General features: G+C 43.2%; 1 protein-coding gene across 7 annotated transcripts in view; it reads right to left on the reverse strand.

Moving 5' to 3' along the window:
- Positions 1–20,314, reverse strand: part of NEK10 (NIMA related kinase 10) — a 309,939-nt gene that overhangs the window by 246,559 nt on the left and 43,066 nt on the right. For all 7 annotated transcript variants that reach the window (XM_059937555.1, XM_059937551.1, XM_059937552.1 and 4 more), the window contains one exon: positions 4,664–4,748. In XM_059937555.1, coding sequence (XP_059793538.1) covers positions 4,664–4,748 — 85 coding nt within the window. The remainder of the gene's footprint in view (positions 1–4,663; positions 4,749–20,314) is intronic.

Below are 20,314 nucleotides of genomic sequence, written 5' to 3' on the forward strand. Positions count from 1 at the left end.
AGTCCCCATCAGTCTGAACTTCAGTTCAATGAGCCACATGTGAACAAATGTCCTTGCTCTATCCATTCCCAGAATTTTTCTCTCTTTAAAAAAAAATGATACAAAAACATAATACTGATAAAAACTATATAGAACAATGGAGCACCCTACAACACCAATCTGGTTGTTGTCAGTCCAGCACGATGTCACTGCGGCCCAGAGCATCTGGGCCCTTAGACACGCTCTCCTGTGTCTCTTGGCCAGCAGAGCAGTGAGCTCTGAGCGCTGCGCCCTGACCCACGACCCACGCCTCTGCCGTTAGGGTTCCACACCTCTCATCCCTCCATCTCAGTTGAAGGCTCCCCTATGCCCTGACCTTTACTTATCTTTCCAGTTGTATTAGTAACTACTCTTCTAAAAGGCTCGTAGCGGGTGAGGAGAAGTTTCCTGCCTTGGAGTCTGGAGGAAAGGTGGTGCCATTAACAGAATCAGGAGCTGATTCTGCAGGTTGGAGGAGAGGGAGGACGAAGAGGACCCTGTGCAGTTACTGAGGGTCCTGTGCATATCAGCCTCTCTAACCCTTTGGCATCTGTATTCCTTTACACACTTAGAAATTACTGAGAATCCCAAAGAGCTTCTGTTTACATGGGTTCTATCTACTTATGTATACCATATTAGACATTAAAAGTGAGGAATTTTTAGAACACAAGAGTATACAAGCATATGTTCCGTCATTACACATCCTGTAGCCTCTACAAAGCTCCACTGCACACTTGTAAGAGAGTGAGAGTGAAAAGGCAAATAACACTGTAGCATCACTTTTAAGATAGTTTTGACCTTGTGGGACCCCTGGAAGAGTTTCAGAGACCGATGACGGTCCCCAGATCACACTTGAGAACCACTGTGCTACTGTGTCATCAGGATCGCTGCCCAACATATACCTGGAAATTTGGGACTTAAATGAATGGAAAAGTCTGAGGCTGGAGATATGTGCTTGTGAGCAAAGAACAACAACAACAAAATGATAGTTGAAGCCAAGAGCTCAGAAGATAGGGGAGAAGATGACAAAGAAAATAACTTTGGGGAAGGTTAACATTTAGGAAGGCAGAATTTTAAAAAGGAGCAAGTAAATAATACAGAAAAAAGAAAAAGAAAAAGTAATGAGTAAGAGCTAGAGGTTCTCAGGATCAGTGAAGGCAAACAGAAAATGTGGCAAAGGGTATGGGTTGCTAAAGAGAGGCTGGCGGTGCAAGGGCAGCGGGGAGAAGGCCACGCAGCTCCACTCTCCTTTTATTGTTGTAGCTGATGTAAATGTAGTTTAGGGGCTTTTAAGAGTTTTTCTTAGGACTTCCCTGGTGGTGCAGTGGTTAAGAATCCGCCTGCCAATGCAGGGGACATGGGTTCGAGCCCTGGTCCAGGAAGATCCCACATGCCACAGAGCAACTAAGCCCGTGTGTCACAACTACTGAGCCTGCGCTGTAGAGCCTGCAAGCCACAACTACTGAGCCCACATGCCACAACTACTGAAGCCCGCGCACCTAGAGCCCATGTTCCGCAACAAGAGAAGCCACTACAATGAGAAGCCTGAGCACGGCAACGAAGAGTAGCCCCTGGTCACCGCAACTAGAGAAAGCTCGTGCACAGCAACGAAGACCCAACGCAGTCAAAAATAAATAAATAAGTAAATAAATTTAACAAAAAAAGGGATTTTCCCTTTATCCTTGATAAGCAACGTGCTATGACAGCTTACTGTAAGGAGTCCAGGTGGACTTTTACCTTTATCCTGCTTGGGACTCCAACTACACTTGAAATCTCCAAACATATGTTGCCCTTTAATTATGGAAAACTAAGCAATTTTATCTTTAAAAATGGCTTCTCTTTCATCCCTTCCACTCTTTTCTTGCTGGAACCTCCATTAAGCATATACTGGAGCCTCTGGGTCAAGAAATGACGACTGGATCATGGCCCACCATGGTCTTCTTAAATGACTTCCAGAGAGAACCTTGTGCATAATATTCAATGAAAAGTTCTACAACACATCAGTTGTAAAAGAAAAGGAGTGAGTTCAAGACCTATAGTCTGACCTTTCAATGAATGCAGTGATGAAGGTGAGATGAAGGCTTGAGGGGATAGCAGGTCAAGAAAAGGGCATTTTACGATAAAAGAAAACAGAAAGGGAGCCACTGACACTGTAACAAAGAAAACAGATGGAAGGCTGAACCTTGGCAAGGAGGAGGACTTTCTTCAGAAATAAGAAGGGACGTAAAGGTGCATGATAATATGAATATTTCAAGCAACAAAGAAAATACGAACACTCCTACTGGGATGGCTTCAGTTTTGCCTGTAAAACAGGTAATGCTGTAATCTGTTAAGAATGACAGGGGTAGGAGGGGTCTGGGTATGAGAAGTGGAGATGGTCTGGAACAGCCACTGTGGATCCTGCAGTACTGATTCACCAAGAGAGGAAGGGAAGGCCTCGCGAGGGCAGAGGCGTGCTGACATTTGTTGGCATAGGTTATATTAAACCCCAGCATTGCTATGTGACTTTGGACAAAAATTCTTGGCAACTCAAGATGTTAAACAACTGCTCCTCTTTGTGGACAGAGTGCCAGGAGGAGAGATTCAGAGAGCACCCCCCTTCTATGGAAAGACTGGAAATCAATGGGAGGTTTGGCTTCATACGTGTTTTGGTCATAAAATCCCATAAGCAAAGAGGTCATGGAATTCTTTCCTTTAGAGGGCAATCCAGTCAACCTTGTTCCAGCCCATCAAGAACTAGATTAAGAAAGGCAGTACTTTAGATGAAGATCAGCAGAGTATGACACAAGGGCCATCAATTCTCTGAGCAAACATGTCGAAGGCAAATATTTTGCTAACTTCTATAAGTCAAAAAACTAGACCTTCTGCTAAAAATCCACCTTCTTCCATGAATAGTTATATTAATATTATATACACAGTGTTCTTACCCAAGCTGAGGCCTGTGGGGCGTACAGGGGGCTATTAATAATGACTTGCGGACAAGGAGCTCATGTGGGTGACCCAGGCAAAGCGCAGCACGTGGCCCACCCTCACCATGCGCGGCCCACACAGCTCTGTCTGCGTGTCACAGGAGAAAAGGAAAATTCCCAGAAAACTGTGAGCAATCAGGACAGAAAGCCATTTGAAGTATGTAATATATTCAAATGACTGTGGTTGGCTAAACTAGAACAGCACAAAGACAGCTTAGAATACGGAATGAGGAAGGCAGTGACTCTTCTAAAGAAAAGATTGAAGCCATCATGAATCCCAGGAGACTCAAATCAGAGCAGGCTCTGTAGCTGGCTAGTACCAGAACACTTTTTTTTTTTTTTAAATGCCAAGTTTGGAAAAGATGATTATTGGGGTAATGAAATTATTATTATTATTACTCTGACTCAAATAATAATTCATCAATAAAACTGAATCCAAAATAAAAGAGCTTCAGAGTGGTCTGAGCATTCCAGTAGCTTATCAGGACAGGGCATAAAAGGAGATACCTCTTAGGAAAAGAAATAATCTGTGAAAATGATTGAAGCATGTATGAATAATAAGGATAGTAAGAATGCTCTTTAGATATTTAACACTGGCAAGAAGAAAGAGTAATGGTTCATAAGCAATTTGGAGGCTTCTCCAAATTGGCTGGGCAGTGGTTCTGCCCATGTTCTCAAACTGTGGTCCCCCGGCCAGCAGCATCAGCATCACCTGGGAAAAGTTGTTAGAAATGCAGATTTCCAGGCCCTCCCCAAACTTACTGAATCAGAAACTGTGGGGGCAGGTGTCAGCAATCTTTAAGTCTTCCAAGTGTTCCTGATGTACAGAAAGTTTAGGAACTTCTGCTTTATAAAAGCAGCTATCTTAGCAGCTGAGACTGGACGGAACAACTTTCACGATCCAGGTGAAGTGTTAGGTAAGCCTTTCTTTAGAGCCTCACTGCTAAAGCACTAAGTTCTTGCTAATCAAAATGTGGGCCATGAACCAGTGGCCTCAGCAGAATCGTGGGTCTCAGGGTACAACTACAGAATCCACATCCGCATTTACAAGATCCCCAGGTGATTCCTCTGCACTTTAAAGTTTGAGAGGCACTAAACTAAAGCTGCACATTTAACTAACTAATGATTGGAGGGGAGATTCCTGCCTGCAGACACCTCCTCTGAGACAAGTGGGAGGCCCCTTGCTCACCTCTAACTCAGGGTCTGAGGCTGGACTCTGGGACAAACATGGCTCTGGAGCAGCTACCAAAGCTGCAGGCCCTGCCTTTCCCACTCACTGCCCCCGGAGCCCCCTGAGGAAGCCCCCACTTGTCGCTGCTGACTTTGACCTAGTGAGCTGCTTGGCATCAACATGCTCGAAGGTGTGGCCAAGTGTTCACCTCTCCAAACTGACTATGGTTTAAAATGCCAGGAGATAATGCAAACATAGACCCAAAGTTCAATCCACTTCATCCCATAGGTAATAGAGTAGAAATATACAGGTGTTTTTGTCCCCATTAAATCACCTCTCTCCTATCATTTTAAACAGCAGGTGAGATACTTCCCAAATTTGGAAACTACTGAGTTGTGAGAGAGGAAAAAAAAAAAAGTTACCATGCTCTGCTTCAAAGAAAAGCCCACCAGGTTTTTCTTCATCTTCGAACAAGTAAAAAATATTTTTATTTTTTGCAACCAACCTGATAACATGGATCCCTCATTAGAAGTCTCAGACAAATTAATACTCTCAGAAAATGAAGAGATGGGGCTCGATCAACCCACTCTCTGAAAGAAGAAAACAAGAGAGAACATGTTCGTTCATGTTTAAAGGCCAACGTGACAGTTCATGAACAATGCAAGAAGAATAAAAAACATCTAAAGGAAGAGCATTAGTTTATCTCAAACAGTCTGCAATGGGGACTGTTATTTGATTCTTGAACACTTGACCCATTTTAATGCAAAACACATAGAAACTGTCATTGTCACTACAAAGTAGAGGCCCCCAAAATTATTTGGTTCACAGGGCCCTTACTGACTCACGGCAGCCCCTGACCAAAAGAAATAGCTAAAGGGTTCAACTTTAAAAGACTTGATACCCTGATAACTTAGTATCCATTTGAAAAAATAATACACAGACACTAAAAGAAAAGTATTTTTATTTTATTCTTAATCACATTTACTTACTAATGGGGTGTGTGCACCTGTGGACACGAAACAACTTCTCCAGCCTTGGAATCAGATCTAACACTATTACCTCCATTCCCTCTTCCACCTGACTTTCCCAGGGCACTTGCTTTTTATCACAGTAACCACTGAAAACCCAGCTACAGAAAAGTAAGCCATCATCTAAGGGAAGGCGGTACAATCTAATGTGGAAACTGTAACTACCTGGAGTAGTTTGCACTGTGTCTGACAGATGTTGTGTATCATTGCTGTTTTCCTTGAAATTTAAAAATATCCCACGACACCCCTGGGGGTTCTCTGCAGCCCCCAGGGCACTTCAGCGCTCCCTGTGGGAAACATCGTGATGAACTATTTTCTTACACCTTAGATCAGTCTCCCCGGAAGCAGACTCTTCCATGAAGATTGGTGTGCACGTGAGTGATTGAGGACATGCTCCCGGGGAGTCCACCTGGAGTGGAGAGCAGGAGGTGAGGAGTGGGGAAGCCAAGTGGGCAAGGGCCCTTCTGTGCCAGCCTCACCTCCAAGGACCTCCCACCCCCACGGAGGCAAGCACCCTGGCTTTCCTGCTCCCAAAACGGCTGTCACAGTGGTGGGGGGCGGGGCTGCAGCAGGGACGAGGGAGCAAGTTCTCAGGCACTGCTGCTCTCCGGGCCTGCGGGCAAAGTGGACTCAAAACACCAGAGCGGGGTGCCAGGGCCCAGCCGCTCACATGGGCGCTGCCACCCAGTCCTCGACCCGAGTCACAGGGGCCACCAGCACGGCTGGGGCTCACTGCAGGCACGGCTCGCTCAGTGGTTCCAGCTCGAGGGAGCAGAGTGGTCGGCGCGGCACCCCGGTCGCTCTGGGGTGGGGTCATCGGCACACCCAGCGCCCGTCCCATCTGCTGTGCCTCCGTGAGCAGCTTCTACTTCACTGCTCAGCTGCTCTGTGCCAGTTAGAGTTAGTAGTAAAAAAAATTCAAACTGGGAAAATTTTTCAGGCTGCTCCAGTGTTGCCACTCAGGCTGCAGAGAGTGAACACTGCGATGGGCCTTTCATGGCACTCTGTGAGGACGCTTCTGCCCAAGAACCTGGAGGAACAGAGCCCAGGCTGAGGCCGGGACCCATGGCTTCCTGAGTCTCAGCTGACAGTTAGCACGTCTGAAACTGAATTCATGCCCCGCCGGTCCCCACACACAAACACGCCTCACCCCTCCAGGCCTCCAGTTGATCAGACCGAAACCCTGGGTGTTTTCTCACCTCCTCTACTTCCCTCACCTCTTTCATCCAATCCCTCAGCACATCCTGTCTGCTCTACCTTTAAAATATCTCCCCATTCCCACCACTTTGAGGTAGGAGGTAGATGGGCCCCTGGGCTGAGCAGCTGGAGTTCGTCAAGCAGAATAAATTGGAGCTTTGTTTTCCCTGGACACGCCAAGGACAAAGCTAGTGGCAGGAGCTGAGCTCTGAGGGGGAGTAAAGAGATAAAACGACCACATCTATCACTACTGAAGTCAAGGAAACCTCCCTGACTGCACATGCGCAGGAAGGCTCCTTTGGGGTCAAAAAAGGGCAACATCATCCCATAACACGTGCTGTCAAACCTCCGTTAGCCTCTGCACTGGAATCCATCTTGGCAAAAAGATGTGCACACATATCAGGCAGGGCAGTAGGACAGGTCAGGTGTGGGGAAAGAAGCGAGATAACTGGCCAAGAGGAGAAGGAAGACCCAGAAGAACCGCCCCATATAAATGATTTAACCGCCTCTTTACTGCACTCCTCATTCAGGAGGATGCCCACACCCTTTCTCTCCAGGTGTGTACTCCTGTTTTGTTTCTGTCTAAATACACTGTTTCTCTGTGTGTTCTCCCACATGTTGTGCTGTGTCTCTAATAATAAACTTCGTACCTGTTTTTGCCTCCTTGAATCATTCTTGCTTTCAAACAGGGGCAAGAGCCAGGGGAACTTTGCTTCTAGCCTCCAGCCCCTGCTGGACTAGCGGCTAGGATTCCTGGTTTTCATCCAGGCTACTCAGCTCCAATTCCTGGGCAGGGAAATAAGATCCCGCTTCGAGACCACTCACCGCTGTCTCTCTGAGATCAACTTCTCACTCCCTCGTCTTCTATGACCCTGGTTCAAGCCACCATTATCTTTTGCTTGAACTATTGCAAAAGCCTCCCATCTGGCTTTCTTGCTTCCATCTTTGTCCCCAACTTCAATCTTCACACGTCTGCCAAGGAGACAAACACCCTCCCCTGCCCTCCTCCAACAGTTCTCCTCTCACTCAGTCCTCACGGCCCCTGAGGCCCTACAGGACCCGGCCTCCACACTGCCTCTCGGACCTCATTCCCCCCGCTCTCCACTGCCCCCACCCATGCTCTCTCAGACACACTGACCCTCTCATAACATGGCTGGGCTGGGCTGGGAGCCTGTGCCTTTGGTGCTTCCCATGAAGCAGCCTTGGTGTGACTTTTTAACACTGGAACCTCCCATACAACTATATAGATGTCCTCCGACGTGACATGAGGCCAGTCACATGCAGTTGTTCTAACCAAAGTGTATGTCAAGGTGCAGAAGCCACCAACACAGCACAGCCTGGACTCCTGAGGTGAGGAAGGGGCTCTGAGCACTGCCGAGCACTGGACCTGCCTGCATCACCTGCGGAAGTTAGTCCCTGCCAGGTGACACGTCTTACACTGCTCTCCAAACTAGTCCAACAGTGGTACTTGGTGCAAATGTTAGCAAAAACCTAAAACAAAATGTGTCTGCTATTTCATACATAGCCAAGAAAAACAGAGAAAGATAATGGAAGCTACTTTGGACTAGAATCCACATAATTTCTCCTACCCTCTCCCACCTCCACAGCTGAGCTGGTTGTACATCCAGTAAAGTTAGAATACTTTAAAGATCTGCCCCTTAGTCAAGTGGAGCATTTATTTGAGCTGCAGTCCCAAGCCAACCCTTGCCTGGCTTGTCCGATATTGATCCTTGACCTTTGGTGGGAAATTCAGCTTTGATTCTTCCACAATCCTGAGAAATTCAACTCTGTCCCAAACCTGCCCATCTCAGACCTGAGTACACGAGACACACCCTCCTAGAAGGCAAGCCGAACATCTGTGGTTCCTGCCACTGGAGGTGTCACCTCCAGCCCAGCCCCCTTACACTCCGCCCCAAGCCACTCACTGTTCCTTCCATCTACTAACTTAGCTCATGGGAAGGAAGTTGGAAATATGCTTTTCCCGTAGCCTTATATTCCCAAGGATGTTTGACTGCTTCTTATAAATTAGAGCCCCCAGCAGAGGCCTGGCTCTGCAAATAGAGGTTGAGCAAGATGTCCCAAGAACATCACTGGCTGGGAGTCACTCCTCCTGCCATCACCAAGGCTCCTGGCAAGAGCTGCCTGCCACAGCCACCAGCAACATCACAACCCTCCTATAGCCAGGGCACCACGACAGTGACACCTCTGCTATGGAGGCAAAGCTCAGTTTCTTCTGAAAATAAAGGCAGGACTCAACCCATCTGAGGCCTGCAGCCAGGCAGAATTATCCAAGGCCACAGTGGGAAGCTGCACTATATTTCATCCTAAGTTCCTTGTACTGGGAAAAATAATGCAAATTTGAAGTACATTTTGAATTTAAAACAATCACCTCTGGGAACACTTGTAAGGATGTGGTTATTCTGAGGCTCCTATTAGAGAGAGAATACCTTTAATCTCTTAAGTAGAGGGATGGCGCATGACTAGTCTCCCTTCCAGGTGCTCGGGTCAGCTAAAGATAGCGTGTAGCCTGCAGTGCAGTGCAGACAGTACAGCCCAAAGATCTAACAGGAATAATGATCCAGTTGCAACAGCTGCTGGTAACCTCCCGAGGTTTAATGCTGGCTGCTCTTCATTATTTAAGAGGAGAAGCCATGGGACATATTGAAAGATGACTCACACTACAAATATGTGTGTACTTGAAATTTTTCCTGTTAAGAATATACAATCTTCATGAGGAAAGTCCATGGCCTTTCTAATGTTTTTTCACATTAAATATGAAAAGGTTTTTTTGTTCTGTTTCTTCTCACCTCTAAAAGAAAAAAAGAAAAGAAAAAGAATTCCGGAACGGTTTTTGTTTTGTTTTTACCATAAAAGGAGTGTAAACAAATGAAGAGTTCCAGAAAAGTCTCAAAGTTTTGTTCCAAGCAAATGGCATTTTTTTGCTCTACAATTTAGGAACTGTGGCCCAAAGCTATTAATATTTCTATGTGATTCTGGCCTGTTGTAAATGTAAATAGAATTCCTGGTGTCTGGGTCCTGCAGGGCCTCCCCTCTGAGCGCTGACCTCTGAGGAGCAGTTGTTCCCTCCATGGCTTCCAGCCCTCAACCTCCCCCCTCACCCAAGGACCTGGCTCAATGGCTGGAGCTCTGCTGTTCATGAGGAATGGCATGTTCTGTAAGGTGATATAGAGCTCTGTTTGTCAAGAGTTGGGGGACTAGGAAACACACTGAGTCTAGTGTAAGCAGAGGATTACAGAGAATAATAATGACAGACTCTAAAGATGGCTGCCTTTATTTGACTGAGGAGGAGCCAGGTGACGGATCCAAGAGCGCGCATAGGTAGCAGAGCTGGGCCCTGACTCCCAGGCCAGGGCTCCCGCATCCCCCACCTCCACCCGGCACAGAAAGGGGCTCCTAGATACGTCTACTGCGGGGGCAGGCATGATCTGCACAGTGGTGAGGGGTCTCCTGAGGTAGCTCTGAAAACCTTGTCTGTCGGCAAAGACAGTGTTTCCCTGGAGGCTGTGTTCCAATAGAGCAGCTGCGCAGCAGCAGATTCATGACCAGGCAAATATTTATCCCCTCTTGTGACTGAACTTTTGCCACTGCTTTCACAGGACTATTACCACATGGCAGTATGACCAGGCCCCACGGCCTTTGTCCACGACCACCTGCCACATCGCTTTAGGCATCAGATGCCATTTTCTGCTATCAGTATAAAAAAAGAGAAGGAAAAATGGTACCACCAGAGACATAGCATTTGAAAAGAGAAAGGGTAGTTGGGGTTTCACCTTCCCATGCAGTCAAAGAAACCAGTATGTGATGTGAGAGTCACAAAGCTGCAGGACTGAGCACTGAGAGTCACACGGTCTGGGTTTAACTCCATCCAGGGGCTGATGCAAATGCCAGAGGTCACAACCTCAGCTGGCTCTCACCCAGAAAAAGCAGCGTCTTCAGAGGAGGTGTTATTTAGATTGCCGTTTTCATTAACGCACAAAACAACCACCACCAAAAAACTACCACGTTCCACTAAAAGTTTAAAAGTGGAGAAATTCAAACCTGTTTCAGTATAAATATTACCTCAAATTCATACGACGGAGCCCTATTTTTTTGGATAGTTGTAAAAGCAAAATTCACATCAAAATAGACATGTAAAACTTAAAAGGAATAAGAAAACATGAAGAAATGAATTATAAGTGAGTATTCAAGGAATCTTTACTGACTTGTTCCACTATTCTTAATGGGTAGTGTCATCAATTAAACCTGGCCCAGAAGAGACACCGAGTCAGAGGTCCATCCAATTCGTCATGTTGGTCCCAAAAGTCAGACAGATATTGAGTAGAAAGGACTGTTCTAGCTGTTTCTTCTCCATGGCTGGTGAAAGTTTCAGAGACTGAATGCTTTCAGATATTTGCTGATCACCTACTGGGAGCCAGGCACTGTTAAACGCCCAGGACTACAGCCTGGACAAAACCATGCCCTTGTGTTCACAGAGGTTACCATTTAGAGAAAGAAGACCAATAACACACAAACAAACAAAACTGCACATCAGGTGGTGACCAGAGAAAAACAACCCTAAAGTTAAGGGTTTAGGGAGTCCTGAGAATGCTATTTAAGGAGAGTCAGAGAAGGGTTTTCTGATACGGTTAGCATCTGAGTGAACTGAGGAGTGAGTCAAGGTCAGAACAGCGAAAGAGTTAAGTTATCTAGTTCCTGAGCAGGAGTGCACTGGTTTGCTCAAGGAAGCCCTTGGGGGCTGGAACAAACTGAGCAAAGACAGTGTAATAGGAGCTGAAGTTACAGAGGTGGTAGGAGCCAGTTCTGTAGGTCTTTTGTAGAATAGGAATAGGGATTTTGGACTTTTTATTCTGGAAAGTCACGGGAAGGCTTTAAGCAGAGGACTGACATTATGGGACAGAAATTCTGAAAAGACCATTTTGGATGTGCTGTTAGGAACACCATACCATAGGGAGTCAAGGGTCAAAGCCAGGAGCCCAGTTAGCCCACTGCAATGGTCCAAGCAAGAGACAGTGGCAGCTAGGACTAGGTTAATAGCTGGGAAAGACTAAAGTTGAAAGGAAGGCAAGTTGAGTAAGAGAAATCAAAAGTCCCATTTTAGGCATGTTAGCTTTGAGATGCCCAAAGAAGTCCACCAATCAATATGTGAAAGAAAAGACTAATTTATAGCAGGAGAGAGCTGTACTTTAGTCTCTCAAAGCAAAGCTGATAGAGGAGTTCAGGAACGGGTGGACTTTCATAAGTGGGGGTTTTGGGGGACTGATTGATTTTAGCCATGGAAAGGGGGTTCCTGGAATGTGTTCCAGCTTACTCCCTGGCTCTCAGAAGCTCATGTACTGATGGGAAGTTGTCACTTACTGATTTGGTCAGGTTTAAAACAGGTTCTGGTGCTTATGTGTGGCCAAAGAACAAGCAGTCCTTTCCTGGGAAGGTGGGAACATTTTAATTTCATGCCTGTTAGACATCCAAGTGAATGAGTTTCACAAGAAGCAGTAGTAAATAGTAGAAAAGAGAGAACATAATTACTCAAGTGACACTTTTCTGTGGGGCAAACCTGAAAACCAATTTTAAACATATTGGGTTGGCCAAAAGGTTTGTTCAGTTTTTTCCATAAGATGGCTCTAGTAGCACTTAGTTGTCTTTAACTTCATTCGAAACAATTTTGTTAGATTGTATGTGACAGCTGTCATATCAGCAGGCATTTAAAAAAAGACATCAAAATTGGCGAATTTTTGTGTAGCGATTTTAATATTGAAGATGGAAGAAAAAAAGGAACATTTTCCGCATATTATGCTTTATTATTTCAAGAAAGGTAAAAACACAACTGAAACGCAAAAGAAGATTTGTGCAGTGTATGCAGAAGGTGCTGTGACTGATCGGACGTGTCAAAAGTGGTTTGCAAAGTTTTGTGCTGGCGATTTCTCGTTGGACGATGCTCCACAGCTGAGTAGACCAGTTGAAGTTGATAGCAATCAAATCGAGACATTAACTGAGAACAATCAACATTTTACCACATGGGAGATACTCAAAATATCCAAATTAAGCGTTGAAAATCATTTGCACCAGCTTGGTTATGTTCATCACTTTGATGTTTGGGTTCCCCATAAGTTAAGCGAAAAAAACCATCTTGACTGTATTTCCACATGCGATTCCCTACTTAGAAGTAATGAAAACATTCCGTTTTTAAAACAAATTGTGACGGGTGATGAAAAGTGGATACTGTACAATAATGTGGAATGGAAGAGATCATAGGGCAAGCAAAATGAACCACCACCAACCACACCAAAGGCTGGTCTTCATCCAAAGAAGGTGATATTGTGTGTATGGTGGGATTGGAAGGGAGTCCTCTATTATGAGCTCCTTCCGGAAAACCAAACAATTAATTCCAACAAGTACTGCTCCCAATTAGGCCAACTGAAAGCAGCACTCAATGAAAAGCATCCAGAATTAGTCAACAGAAAATGCACAATCTTCCATCAGGATAACGCAAGGCCACATGTTTCTTTGATGACCTGGCAAAAACTGTTACAGCTTGGCTGGGAAGTTCTGATTCAACCGCTGTATTCAAAGGACATTGCACCTTCAGATTTCCATTTATTTCAGTCTTTACAAAATTCTGTTAATGGAAAAAATTTTCAATTCCCTGGAAGACTGTAAAAGGTACTTGGAACAGTTCTTTGTTCAAAAAGATAAAAAGTTTTGGGAAGATGGAATTATGAAGTTGGCTGAAAACTGGCAGAAGGTAGTGGAACAAAAGGGTGAATACATTGTTCAATAAAGTTCTTGGTGAAAATGAAAAATGTGTCTTTTATTTTTTCTTAAAAACCAAAGGCACTTTTTGGCAAACCCAATACTTTGGCTAATAAAGAACCAGGAATCAGCAAGGCGGAGGAGAACACAGTACCAGTCAAGGTTGTACCTCAGCCCCTCAGCTACTGGATCTCTCAAAAGAGGTGGAATGGATTTTGTCTTCAGGGTCCATTCCAGCTCTAATCGGATGACACTTTTGTGTGTGCGTATATACATATAGTGTGCGTGTATACACAATTTAAGTTTGGGATAAACTCTAAATAACATTTTAGGAGAAATTAACATGTAAGAGCTAGATATTTCCTCCAAGTTAGGAATCAGCTTGAGGCCTACAAGCTTATTTTCTTCCTTTCTACATTTAACGTTGTGAAACTTAGAACAAAAGGGAGACAAAAAGACAAGATTCTAAAGGATTCTACTCTGCATAAAAGCACATACAGTTGAGGAGATTTGTTCAAGATGGCAGAGTAAAAGGACCTGTGCTAACTCCCTCTTGCAAGAGCACCAGCATCACAAGTAACTGCTGAACAATCATCAACAGTAAGACACTGGAACTCACCAAAAAAGATACACCACATCCAAAGACAAAGGAGAAGCCTCAGTGAGGTGGTAGGAGGGACACAATCACAATAAAATCATATCCCATAACCACTGGGTGGGTGACTCACAAACTGGAGAACAATTATACCACAGGAGCCTACCCAGTGGAGTGACGGTTCTGAGCTCCATGTCAGGCTTCCCAACCTCGGGGTCCGGAAACGGGAGGAGGAATTCCCAGAGAATCAGACTTTGAAGGCTGGCCAGATTTGATTGCAGGACTTCGAAAGGATTGGGGGAAACAGAAATTCCACTCTTGGAGGGCACACATAAAGTAGTGTGCACATCAGGACCCAGGGGGAAGAAGGAGTGACCCCATAGGAGACTGAACCAGACCTACCTGCTAGTGTTGGAGGGTCTCCTGAAGAGGTGGGGGGGTGGCTGTGCCTCAACGTGGGGACAAGGACACTGGCAGCAGAAGTTCTGGGAAGTACTCCTTGGCATAAGCCCTCCCAGAGTCCACCATTAGTCCCACCAAAGACACTGTGGCCTCCAGTGATGGGTTGCCTCAGGCCAAACACCAACAGGGAGGGAACTCAGCCCCACACATCAGCAGACAAGTGGATTAAAGTTTTACTGAGCTCTGCCCACCAGAGCAACACCCAGCTGTACCCACCACCAGTCCCTCCCATCAGGAAGCTTGCACAAGCCTCTTAGATAGCCTCATCCACCAGAGGGCAGAGAGCAGAAGCAAGAAGAACTACAATCCTGCAGCCTGTGGAATGAAAACCACATTCACAGAAAGACAGACAAAATGAAAAGGCAGAGGACTATGTACCAGGTAAAGGAACAAGATAAAACCCCAGAAAAACAACTAAATGAAGTGGAGATAGACAACCTTCCAGAAAAAGAATTCAGAATAATGATACTGAAGATGATCCAGGACCTCGGAAAAAGAATGGAGGCAAAGATCAAGAAGATGAAAGAAATGTTTAACAAAGACCTAGAAGAATTAAAGAACAAACACCTAGAAGAATTAAAGAACAAACAAACAGAGATGAACAATACAATAACTGAAATGAAAAATACAGTAGAAGGAATCAATAGCAGAATAACTGAGGCAGAAGAACGGATAAGTGACCTGGAAGACAGAATGGTGGAATTCACTGCTGTGGAACAGAATAAAGAAAAAAAGAATGACAAGAAATGAAGACAGCCTAAGAGTCCTCTGGGACAACATTAAATGCAACAACATTTGCATTATAGGGGTCCCAGAAGGAGAAGAGAGAGAGGACGGACCAGAGAAAATATTTGAAGAGATTATAGTTGAAAACTTCCCTAACATGGGAAATAGCCACCCAGGTCCAGGAAGCGCAGATAGTCCCAGGCAGGATAAACCCAAGGAGAATCATGCCGAGATACAGACACAGAGTAATCAAATGACAAAAATTAAAGACAAAGAAAAATGATTAAAAGCAATAAGGGAAAAACTACAAACAACATACAAGGGAACTCCCATAAGCTTAACAGCTGATTTCTCAGCAGAAACTCTACAAGCCAGAAGGGAGTGGCACGATATATTACAATGATGAAAGGGAAGAACCTACAACCAAGATTACCCTATCCAGCAAGGAGCTCATTCAGATTCAGTGGAGAAATCAAAAGCTTTACAGACAAGCAAAAGCTAAGAGAATTGAGCACCACCAAACCAGCTCTACAACAAATGCTAAAGGAACTTCTTTAAGTGGGAAACACAAGAGAAAAAAAGGACCTACAAAAACAAACCCAAGGGACTTCCCTGGTGGTGCAGTGTTTAAGAATCTGCCTGCCAATGCAGGGGACACAGGTTTGAGCCCTGGTCCGGGAAGATCACACATGCTGTGGAGCAACTAAGCCCTTGCACCACAACTACTAAGCCTGCACTCCAGAGCCCACAAGCCACAAATACTAAAGCCCATGCACGTAGAGCCTGTGCTCCACAACAAGAGAAACCACCGCAGTGAGAAGCCCACACACCGCAATGAAGAGTACCCCTGCTCGCTGCAACTAGAGAAAGCCTGTTCATAGCAGGGAAGACCCAATGCAACCAAAAATAAATAAATAAATGAATAAACCCAAAACAATTAAGAAAATGGTAATAGGAACATACATATTGATAATTACCTTAAATGTGAATGGATTAAACGCTCCAACCAAAAGACACAGGCTCGCTGAATGGATACAAAAGCAAGACCCATATATATGTGTCTACAAGAAAACCACTTCAGACCTAGGGATGCATACAGACTGAAAGTGAGGGGATGGAAAAAGGTATTCCATGCAAATGGAAATCAAAAGAAAGCTGGAGTAGCTATACTCATATCAGATAAAATAGACTTTAAAATAAAGAATGTTACAAGAGACAAGGAAGGACACTACAAATGATCAAGGGATCAATCCAAGAAGAAGATATAACAATTACAAATATATATGCACCCAACATAGGAGCACCTCGATATATAAGGCAAATGCTAACAGCTATAAAAGAGGAAATCGACAGTAACACAATAATAGTGGGGGACTTTAACACCTCACTTACACCAATGGACAGATCATCCAGACAGAAAATTAATAAGGAAACTCAAGCTTTAAATGACACAATAGACCAGACAGATTTAATTGATATTCATAGGACATTCCATCCAAAAACAGCAGATTACACTTTCTTCTCAAGTGCGCACGGAACATTCTCCACGATAGATCACATCTTGGGTCACAAATCAAGCCTCAGTAAATTTAAGAAAATTGAAATCATATCAAGCACCTTTGCTGACTACAATACTATGAGATTAGAAATAAATTACAGGGAAAAATACATAAAAAACACAAACACATGGAGGTTAAACAATACGTTACTAAATAACCAAGAGATCACTGAAGAAATCAGAGGAAATCAAAAAATACCTAGAGAGAAACTACAACGAAAACACGATGATCCAAAACCTATGGGATGCAGCAAAAGCAGTTCTAAGAGAGAAGTTTATAGCAATACAATCCTACCTCAAGAAACAAGAAAAATCTCAAATAAACAATCTAACTTTACACCTAAAGGAATTAGAGAAAAAAGAACAAACAAAACTCAAAGTTAGTAGAAGGAAAGAAATCATAAAGATCAGAGCAGAAATAAATGACATAGAAACAAAGAAAACAATAGCAAAGATCAATAAAACTAAAGGCTGGTTCTTTGAGAAGATAAACAAAATTGATAAACCTTTAGCCAGACTCAACAAGAAAAAGAGGGAGAGGACTCAAATCAATAAAATTAGAAATGAAAAAGAAGTTACAACAGATACCACAGAAATACAAATCATCACAAAAGAGTACTACAAGCAACTCTATGCATATAAAATGGACAACCTGGAAGAAATGGACAAATTCTTAGAAAGGTATAAGCTTCCAAGACTGAACCACGAGGAAATAGAAAATATGAACAGACCAATCACAGGTAATGAAATTGAAACTGTGATTAAAAATCTTCCAACAAATAAAAGTCCTGGACCAGACGGTTTCACAGGTGAATTCAATCAAACATTTAGAGAAGAGTTAACACCCATCCTTCTCAAACTCTTCCAAAAAACTGCAGAGAAAGGAATACTCCCAAACTCATTCTACAAGGCCACCATCACCCTGATACCAAAACCAGACAAAGATACTACAAAAAAAGAAAATTACAGACCATATCACTGATGAATATAGATGCAAAAATCCTCAACAAAATACTAGCAAACAGAATCCAACAACACATTAAAAGGATCATATACTTTTATCATGCGAGATTTATCCCAGGGATGCAAGGATTCTTCAATATATGCAAATCAATCAATGTGATACACCATATTAACAAATTGAAGAAGCAAAACCATATGATCATCTCAATAGATGCAGAAAAAGCTTTTGACAAAATTCAACACCCATTTATGATAAAAACTCTCTAGAAATTGGGCATAGAGGGAACCTACCTCAACATAATAAAGGCCATATACGACAAACCCACAGCAAACATCATTCTCAATGGTGAAAAACTGAAAGCATTTCCTCGAAGATCAGGAACAAGACAAGAATGTCCACTCTCGCCACTATTATTCAACATAGTTTTGGAAGTCCTAGCCACAGCAATCAGAAGAGAAAGAAATAAAGGGAATCCAAATTGGAAAAGAAGAAGTAAAACTGTCACTGTTTGCAGATGACATGATGCTATAAACATACAATCCTAAAGATGCCACCAGAAAACTCCTAGAGCTAATCAATGAATTTGGTAAAGTGGCAGGATACAAAATTAATGCACAGAAATCTCTTGCATTCCTATACACTAACAACGAAAGATCAGAAAGAGACATTAAGGAAACCATCCCATTCACCACTGCAACAAAAAGAATAAAATACCTAGGAATAAACCTACCTCAGGAGGTAAAAGACCTATACTCAGAAAACTATAAGACACTGATGAAAGAAATCAAAGATGACACAAACAGATGGAGAGATATACCATGTTCTTCGATTGGAAGAATCCAATATTGTGAAAATGACTGTACTACCAAAAGCAATCTACAGATTCAATGCAATCCCTATCAAATTACCAATGGCATTTTTTACAGAACTAGAACAAAACATTTTAAAATTTGTATGGAGACACAAAAGACCCCAAATAGCCAAAGCAATATTGAGGGAAAAAAACGGAGCTGGAGGAATCAGACTCCCTGACTTTAGACTATACTACAAAGCTACAGTAGTCAAGACAGTATGGTACTGGCACAAAAACAGAAATATAGATCAATGGAACAAGGTAGACAGCCCAGAGATAAACCCATGCACATATGGTCACCTTATCTTTGATAAAGGAGGCAAGAGTATACAATGGAGAAAAGACAGCCTCTTCAATAAGTGGTGCTGGGAAAACGGGACAGCTGCATGTAAAAGAATGAAATTAGAACACTCCCTAACACCATACACGAAAATAAACTCAAAATGGATTAAAGACCTAAATGTAAGACCAGACACTATAGAACTCTTAGAGGAAATCATAGGAAGAACACACTTTGACATAAATCACAGCAAGATCTTTTTTGACCCACCTCCTAGAGTCATGGAAATAAAAACAAAAATAAACAAATGGGACCTAATGAAACTTAAAAGCTTTTGCACAGCAAAGGAAACTATAATCAAGATTAAAAGACAACCCTCAGAATGGGAGAAAATATTTGCAAATGAATCAATGGACAAAGGATTAATCTCTAAAATATATAAACAGCTCATGCAATATTAAAAAAACAAACAACCCAATCAAAAAATGGGCAGAAGACCTAAAGAGACATTTCTCCAAAGAAGACATACAGATGGCCAAGAGGCATATGAAAAGCTGCTCAACATCACTAATTATTAGAGAAATGCAAATCAAAAGTACAATGAGGTATCACCTCACACCGGTTAGAATGGGCATCATCAGAAAATCTACAAACAACAAATGCTGGAGAGGGTGTGGAGAAAAGGGAACCCTCTTGCACTGTTGGTGGGAATATAAAGTGATACAGCCACTATGGAGCACAGTATGGAGGTTCCTTAAAAAACTAAAAATAGAACTACCATATGACCCAGCAATCCCACTACTGGGCATATACCCTGAGAAAACCATAATTCAAAACGACACATGCACCCCAATGTTCATTGCAGCACTATTTACAATAGCCAGGTCATGGAAGCAACCTAAATGCCCATTGACAGACAAATGGATAAAGAAGATGTGGTACATATATCCAATGGAATATTACTCAGCCATAAAAAGGAACGAAATTGGGTCATTTGTAGGGACATGGATGGACCTAGAGACTGTCATACAGAGTGAAGTAAGTCAGAAAGAGAAAAACAAATATCATGTATTAATGCATATATGTGGAATCTAGAAAAATGGTACAGATGAACCAGTTTGCAAGGCAGAAATAGAGACAACAGGTGTAGAGAACAAACGTATGGACACCAAGGGGGGAAAGCGAGGGGGGGTGGTGGTGGTGGCAGGATGAATTGGGAGATTGGGATTCACATATATACACTAATATGTATAATGTAGGTAACTAATAAGAACCTGCTGTATAAAAATAAAATAAATTTTTTAAAAAAGCACATACAGTTTTGTATGTGCATAATAATCTCTCACATATGTGAAGTAAAAAAGCATATACTTTTTTAAAATTACAAGGAAATGCAGCCAGAGTTAATGTAGCCATTTCTAAGAGTGGTATAAAGGGTAAATTTTCATTTTTTATAATTTTCTGTGTTTTTCAAACTTTTTGCAGTGATAAAAAGAATTTAATGCAAAGAAATTCGACTTTATGAAGACTCTCAGCCTCCACACTCCCCAATAAAACCAATGTCAATGGCTTGAGTTGGGGAAAAAGACCCAAGCCTTGTTCTCCAACAGCTCAGCTCAGCTCAGCTCAGGGTGTGGTGGGAGGGACACGGGCCCAGGGCCACTTGAGGGGCCAGAACAGCCAGGAAGGCAAAGAGGTGGGGATGGCAGGCTTCAGGCAAGGATG

This window comes from Balaenoptera ricei, chromosome 11 (genome assembly GCF_028023285.1).
Source record: "Balaenoptera ricei isolate mBalRic1 chromosome 11, mBalRic1.hap2, whole genome shotgun sequence".
Classification (NCBI taxonomy): domain Eukaryota; kingdom Metazoa; phylum Chordata; class Mammalia; order Artiodactyla; family Balaenopteridae; genus Balaenoptera; species Balaenoptera ricei.